The sequence below is a fragment of the Colobus angolensis genome, unplaced genomic scaffold, assembly GCF_000951035.1.
Source record: "Colobus angolensis palliatus isolate OR3802 unplaced genomic scaffold, Cang.pa_1.0 Scaffold7, whole genome shotgun sequence".
Classification (NCBI taxonomy): domain Eukaryota; kingdom Metazoa; phylum Chordata; class Mammalia; order Primates; family Cercopithecidae; genus Colobus; species Colobus angolensis.
This window is the reverse complement of record NW_012120709.1, coordinates 26,730,221-26,737,882: the sequence shown is the minus strand read 5'-3', so window position 1 is coordinate 26,737,882 and position 7,662 is coordinate 26,730,221. Positions and strand designations below refer to the sequence as shown.

Sequence of the window (7,662 nt, the reverse complement as noted above, 5' to 3'; positions counted from 1 at the left end):
GTCAAATAAAAATTTAAAATGTTTATTTCTGGTAGAAATGATAAATACTTTGCATTAAAAATCTGGAATTCAAGTTTTCCTCGTACTTCATGCTCCCTCCCTGCCCCAGAACCTTACAAAAATAGTTCTGTGTAGAGAGGGAAAGAGCTGGGGCCTGCTCTGGGAGGCGACGTCCAGGTGTCTGGGGAAGGCACTCGTGGTCCGCAATCTGTCTCAGTGGCGGGAGGTCTCCACACGCCCCACAGGCAGCCTCGGAGCCAGAAATGAGAACTCGCTGTAATCCGGGACAGGGGCTGCATCGTGGGTCCCCAACAGCTCCTTCTTTGGGGACAGTGAGCCCCATGTTGGGGAGGCGGAAGGGACTGAGGGGCCAGCTCCTTCCAGATGTGTGCATGGGGAGGGGAATTGTGTCTGGGGAGGTGGGTGTCCAGGTACAGACTCCTTTTAGGGTCTACACATTTAAGGAGCTCAACAGAAGAACCACAGGCCATCACATTTTGGTGGCTTGCAAGGGAACACTCCAGGAGAGACGCAGGAGGGAGGGGTGCAGGCCTGGGGAGCCCCTCTCTCCCTCTCTGCCCATAAGGAAGGCACAGGGTGGGAGTGGGGGTGCCTGCATGAGACCCCCCTGCCATGCCACACCCCTTTCACAGTCATGTGAGATGGGGCCAGAGGGGTCCAGGCTCCAGGGCCAGGGGAGTGGGGAGGGAGGGAAATAAGGCCTCAGGTGGGGGTTGCCACCCCCTCTAGTGGCTGGTGAAGAGCAGTGGGCCCAGAGCAGCCACCCCCCAGGTCCTTCCCACCCTAGCCTGGCTAGGGGTCCTCATCCCAGAGACACAGCTGTCTCTGGGGCACGTAGAAGTCAAAGCTGTAGCTCTTCTGGCAGCTGCGGATGCCACACTTGTAGGGTGTGGGCCGGTCGCGGCTGTGGCAGTACTTGAGCATGCAGGGGTACCAGGCCAGGCTCAGGCCATAGCGGCAGACACAGGGCTTCCCGCGATCTCCCACCTGCCCACAGCGAGGCAGCTCCGCCTGCTCTGAGGCCTTGGGCAGAGCCTCAAACACAGAACTGTCCACACCTGGGGGAGAGAGGAAGGATCAGGGAGGGAGGGAGGGAAGGAGCTCCCCTAGCCAGAGGCCGCTGACATTCCCCACTTGGTCTCCTCTGTCATCCAACAGGCACTTACAGACACCTCCATTTCCAAGCCTGCCATGGGACACAGAGGTAAGACCTGGGCACTAGGCTCCTCCTTGCTGGGCTCGCTGGAGAAACATTAAATGGGCATCAACTGTGTGCCAGGGGCTCTACTTACAGCACCTCCATCTATCACCCCACGGGCTAAGTATTGTCATCCCTGTTTTACTGACGAGAACATCAACCCAGAGAAGTTTAATGATCTGGCCAAGGTCTCAAGGCCTCCACGCGGCCACACTGCCACACAGTGCTTTAAAAAATCACCATACTGGAGTGTGCCGAGATAGAGGCATGGGGAGACGGGGTTGGAAGTCAAGGAAGGTTTCTTAAAAAAGGTAACATCTGGCAGGGCACAGTGGCTCATGCCTGTAATCCCAGCACTTTAGGAGTCCAAGGCTGGTGGATCACCTGAGGCCAGGAGTTTGAGACCAGCCTGGCCAACATGGTGACATCTCGTTTCTACTAAAAACACAAAAATTAGCTGGGTGTGGTGGCAGGTGCCTATTATCTCAGCTACTCTGGAGTCTGAGGCAGGAGAATTGCTGGAACCCGAGAGGTGGAGGTTGCAGTGAGACGAGGTCATGCCATTGCACTCTAGCCCAGGCGACAACGGCAAGACTCCGTCTCAAAAAAAAAAAAAGTGACATCTGAGTAGGGCTAGTCAGAGAAGGGCCAGCAAAGCACACCCACAGAGGGGCGGGTCAGATCAGGGTGGCCAGGGCTCGGGGCAAACGGGAAAGTGTACATATGAGGGGCGCTGGGGGGAGATGGAAGGGACCGGCCCTGGTTAGGCTCAGGGGCTGTATGGGAGCGGCCAGCTTCTGGGGGACGCTTATGTCAAGCTTGCGGCGTAGTCTGGGGTGCAGGCCATGGCGGAGGGTGTATGTGTGTGGAGGGTAAGACCACAGCTCAGTTGGACATTTCTAAATCTGGGCCTGCCCTGGGAGGAGCAGGCATTTCTCCAGTGCTCAGCTGGCTGGCAGAAGGCACAGGGGCCTGGAGTTGGAATGGGGCCATTTGCCTCTCCCTCCACACAGAGGACCCGAGGGCTGTCCTGGGAAAGGTACCCAGAGAGGGGCCAGCGCTGAAGTCACAGAGGTCAGGAAGGCAGGCACCACGCAGCACGGAGGGAAGCTCCCAAGGAGCTTGGGGCAGAGATGCCGGCAACAGGGAAGCCCCGAAGCTGATTTCTTAGAGGTGGCAGTGGAGGGGGGCAGGGTGTCCTTGTGCTCCACTCCCATGACACAAGGTCCCATCTCTGTGTCCTAAGGGCAGGGATGAGGGGAAGTACCTGGGACTCTCCCTCCACAGGGCCTAGCAGAGTCTGTGTGCCCTGCCTGGAGTAAGGCCCTTTCCTCTGACTGAATCTTCTCACTGAATTTCACACAGGCGCCACTTCCTCCAGGAAGCCTTCCCAGACCAACTGTAGCCTGGTTTGGGGGTCCCTCCCTGAACGCCTGCAGCTATCATGGTACTCTATCACACTTAACTCTGTGCAGATCTACCCTGCTGGGGGACAGGAACTGAGTGTCTACATCTCTGATTCCTGTGTCAGTATATCTCTGTAGGTGGTCAGTAAATGTCTCCTGAACAAAGCAAAGGCTAATGATGAGACTTGGCTAATGATGAGACTCGGCTATTGATGCCCCTGCCCTCCTCCACTGCTCTGTGCTGTCTCCCCATCCCCTTCCCTCCGCCCAGCAGCGGGCCATGCCCAGCTCCCAGCTGACCTTGCTCCAGCCAGAACCGGACGTCCTCCTGGCGGGTGAAGATGGCATCCACGGCCTCAGCACACACGTTGTGGAGATGGGGGCTCAGCAGGGCCCCCTGGCTGAAGTTGACAGCGACATCCATGTGCAGATGCTCCGGACCCCGAACCTCTTCCGCCTGCCGCACTGCCCGGGGATTTTTCTGTGTGTGGGAGAGAAGCCACTCCTACCTGGCTTCAGAATGCTCCCTGCCCGTCTTCCCCTGACCCTCCAGAGTCAGGCAAACCCAGGCTGACTGCCTTTAGAACACTGGCGCCTTCTGCAGGGTGGCAGCCCTGCCCCTCTCCAACTGGCAGTGAGACTGATGCCTAGAGTACAGTCGGGCCTTTTCAGCTTCTATCCAGAATGGACACTTCTCAAACTATGTGCTGGCTGCTAGGCTGACCTCTGGGGCCTGATGGAGAATGCTGAGGTGTGGATGGGAGGTGGAGGTGAGTGGGCCAGGCAAGCCGTGCCAGGGCATATGACCTCTGGAATTTCCAACATCCAGGGAACCAAGTCCCTTTGGGAAAGCAGGCAAAGGGCAGGGGCGAGGAGGCCCCCAGGGCAGGCTCTGCTGCACAGGCCAGGGAACTTAGATGAGGCTGGGGCAAGGCCCTGGGTCTAAGAAGACAGCAGGAGCAGGCCGGTAGCTTTGAGGGTCTTGAACACTTTACATATGTTAGCTCACTGAATTCGCCCATAACCCATTTTCTCAATGAGAAAATTGTGGCTTTGAAAGTAACTTGTCCAATGTCACACCCAACTAATGAGTGACGGAGGAGATGTGATGCCTGATCTGGCCTCAGAGCCCAAGCCCCTAGCCTGTCACACACAGGGAGGTGCTGGAACCAGATGGGAGAAATCTGAGAGCTGGGGTTCAGTTAGCGATCTGCAGCTCTAGAGTCAGGTTTGGCCTGGGGCAAAATCAGGGACTCAGGACTCTAGAGTGAATGGGGTACCAGGGATGAGGGCAGGTCAAGAGCAGTGGGTCTAGGAGCAGCGTGAAGATGAGGAGCTGGGTGGGAAGCTAAGGTTGGGGGATCAGGGCTTAGAGCCAGGCCAGCTGCAGGGGTCGGGTCTGCGGGTCAGTATCTGGGCCAGGCAGGCCTGGTAGGGGACTCACCTGCCGGAGCTTGGCCATGGCCTCACTGGGGATGATCTCATTGTGCTGCAGCTGGGTGACAAAGCAGAGGGCCTGGAACTGACTCTGCCCCTTCTCCAGCTCCCCCAGGATCAGGGCCCGGAAGATCTTCACATCCTGAAGAAGGGCAGGAGGATGGGAGCAGCTGGAGGGTGCAGGAGCTTCCCACCGGCCCACCGGGTGCTCAGCTTGGTCCCTGGGAGGACGCCTGGACACTGCCCGGGAACAGACGCCTCCCTCCTGCTGGTCTAGGAATTTTTATCTTTTCCATTTAAACCCGTGACTTAAAAGAAAGAACACACCCTAAATGTTCCAAAGCCTCCTGGAAAATTGACAAAGTGAACCACTAGAGTTTTTCTCAGCTGATGACTCCCCTCAGTGGAACCCCTTAACATCATCTTGATCAGGGTGGGCCAGGGCCTCTATAGCCACCTGACCAGGGCATCATGGAGGAGGGCTGGACTCTTCCAGTATCAACTCCAGAGTTCCTCTCTCTGACTTTTTTCTTCTTTGTAGTTCTAATGGCTAGAAATCGTAGTCATTTTTATTCAGTAGATTTGGGGAGAGGTCTCAAGATGCCCCTGGTGCTTCTGATCAGCCATGCTCCTGGCCACTGACCTCTGAGTGAGTGGGGTGGTGGGGCCGGGACAGGGTGAAGGCAGAGTGGGAGGCTGGCTGCAGCTATTTCAGCCTTCCGGCCTGAGGGAGCTAGGATGTCTCGCCTCTTCCTTTCCCTCCCCACTTCCCCTTTCCCCCATGGGGTCGCTAATGGCACTGCCACAGTCCAAGGGCTCCTTCCTGTTACTGACTCACTGTGTGAATGGGGGGTCTGCAGGAGGATGGAGGCAGGAGAGCTGTAGGGTGGGCTGGGGCCCCCTTCCCTATCTGGCTGCTGGAGCCCTGTACACTGCCCACCTGCACCGCTCACCACATGAGAAGCGGCCCCTTGCCTTCTTACCCATCTCTGGGACTTGATTAACTCTGCTCCCAGTGAGAAGTTAGTGGGCCCCAGTCAGAAGTGGTCTACATCTGTCAAGACCCTCCTGTGGTGGGGGCACCCTGGCCTCAGTGACCATTCTCTGCTGGGAACCCCTGTGGCTCTGCACTGAGACTTAGAATGACAGCTCTGCAGATCATCTATTAATGCCTGGGCCCCCGCCCCCCACCACATACTCACTGAGTGCTTGCTGTACACCCGCGAGAACAGAAGTGTCTCAGCAACGGGGTCTGAGAGGCCCCCCTGGAGTCCAATACAGGCAGCAAGGGACTCACAGCTCTGCCCCAAAGCTGCAATGTATTAGTGAGTCCTCCAGGCTTTCCCCTAATTTTTCTGATGTGTAAGATGGGGATGATCCCAGTTATGTGACAGGGTTGTGGTGAGGACTAGGTAAGTTATCTGGAAGATTCTCACATGGGGTAAGCGCTAGCTGGGATTACTCTTGTAGGTGACCAGCAAGCCTCGTAGGTGCTCTGCAACAAACGAGTGCATGTCATTTCATAAATGTCGCCCATGTACTTCTGCAGTCCCTCAGCTCTACCAGAAGTTTCTCTTACTTCCTTTTATTGTAAATGATCTCTGGAACAATGAGGTGTGGAAGTATAAGAGGAGGTTTTCCAGAAAGGGAAACTGAGGCTCAGCTGTTGAAGAAGGTTCCATTAGGTTCCTTATGATCCCAGAGACTTGTGAAGAAGGTGAATCAGAGCTCAGCTTAACCCCTGCTTCCTCTCAACAGGAAATCCCTTCTTGGTCATGATGCTGCAATCTCCTTGTCCTGCCAGCCTAGGCTATCTGATCTTCCCCTCACTCAGGTCGGCTGAGGAGAGATGGGAGGCTGCTCTGCCTGTAGCATATTCCATTCTGGGCTCAATTCCTGCCAGGTGAGACTTGATACCAGACTTCCCCTGCTAGAGCTTAAGCCAGGCCATGTCCCTGGCAGGATCCCCCGGGAAGGATCCAAAAACCACTTCCCCGGTATTTTCAGCTCTGACTCTTTGGAGCGTCCGATATTTGGATATTCACAGCGTCTTCTCCAATACCGCAGGTGCATCAAATACCCGGAAGTCTCAGGGCTGCTCAGGGGTCTCTTTGCTTGGTGACATCACCTGACTACTGTTGGCAAGAGAAGGCGTTTGAACTTTCAGACCAGACTAGAGGATGAAAGAAATCTATCTGAGCTTTTTTCCTGCTTCTATATGAATAATGTCATCAATGACAATAACAAAATGCTGTCAAAATGGGAAGTGACTAGGGGTGCAGAAAGGGAATGATAATTTCTCACTGAGAGGATTTCCTCTGTATCTCCTATTTGTATAGGAAAAAGTTATTAAACTTTATAACTAGAAGAGAAAAAACATTGTTTCCATTGGTCAAAAGGATGTATGATCCTCTTTAAAATCCTTACAACAGGCGGTAGGAGCTATGATTGTTACCGAGCTTGGACTGGGTAACCTGCTCAAGGTCATGGACTAAGAGGAAACATAGCCAGGATCTTAACCCAGACAGTCTGACTTCAAAGCCTGAGCTCTCTTAACCAGAATGCATAATTGCCTCTTGGATCAGCTAGTCTCATCTCCTTGATGCTCAGCTAAAGAAACTGGAACTCGGCCGGGCGCGGTGGCTCAAGCCTGTAATCCCAGCACTTTGGGAGGCCAAGACGGGCGGATCACGAGGTCAGGAGATCGAGACCATCCTGGCTAACACGGTGAAACCCCGTCTCTACTAAAAAATACAAAAAACTGGCCGGGCGAGATGGCGGGTGCCTGTAGTCCCAGCTACTCGGGAGGCTGAGGCAGGAGAATGGCGTAAACCTGGGAGGCAGAGCTTGCAGTGAGCCGAGATTGCGCCACTGCACTCCAGCCTGGGCGACAGAGCGAGACTCCGTCTCAAAAAAAAAAAAAAAAAAAAAAAAAAAAAACGAAACTGGAACTCGGGCACACAGAGGTTGTGGGGTCTGCCCTTGATGCCTGGGCTGGTCAGCAGCAGAGGTGGGATTAGGACCCGCTTCCCACCATGCCCATCTGGCGGCAGCCTGACTTAAGTCAGCACACCTGCCTTGGGAATGTGGCAGCTCTGGCTCGTGGTTCTTGCAACTACCAAACAGCATGACATAAGTAAGAGGAGAAGAGGAGGCAGGAACACCCTTCTAACCCACCTGTCTGCCCTGCCAGGACTTCTTCTTTTTTTTTTTTTTTTTGAGAGAGTCTCACTTTGTTGCCAGGGTGGAGGGCAATGGTGCGATCTTGGATCACTGCAACCTCCGCCTCCTGGGTTCAAGCGATTGTCCTGCCTCAGCCTCCTGAGTAGCTAGGACTACAGGCGTGCGCGCCATGCCCAGCTAATTTTTGCATTTTTAGTAGAGACAGGGTTTCTCCATGTTGGCCAGGATAGTCTCGATCTCCTGACCTTGTGATCCACCCGCCTCGGCCTCCAAAAGTGTTGGGATTACAGGCGTGAGCCACTGCGCCCAGCCCCTGCCAGGACTTTTTAAACCCCAAAATCTCCAGTCGCTCCTTCGTCTTTTTTTTTTTTTTTTTTTTAGACAGAGTCTCATTCCATCACCCAGGCTGGAGTGCAG

The 7,662-nt window shown here is 54.8% G+C and overlaps 1 protein-coding gene across 1 annotated transcript in view; it reads right to left on the bottom strand.

Moving 5' to 3' along the window:
- The window catches only part of OAF (OAF homolog (Drosophila)), an 18,852-nt gene continuing 11,190 nt past the window's right edge, over positions 1-7,662 (bottom strand). The window contains exons 2-4 of the mRNA XM_011926964.1: positions 4,070-4,120; positions 2,926-3,106; positions 1-1,079 (exon numbers count right to left, since the gene is read on the bottom strand). Of these exons, the coding sequence (XP_011782354.1) occupies positions 814-1,079; positions 2,926-3,106; positions 4,070-4,087 (465 nt within the window). The 5' untranslated portion in view covers positions 4,088-4,120 and the 3' untranslated portion in view covers positions 1-813. The remainder of the gene's footprint in view (positions 1,080-2,925; positions 3,107-4,069; positions 4,121-7,662) is intronic.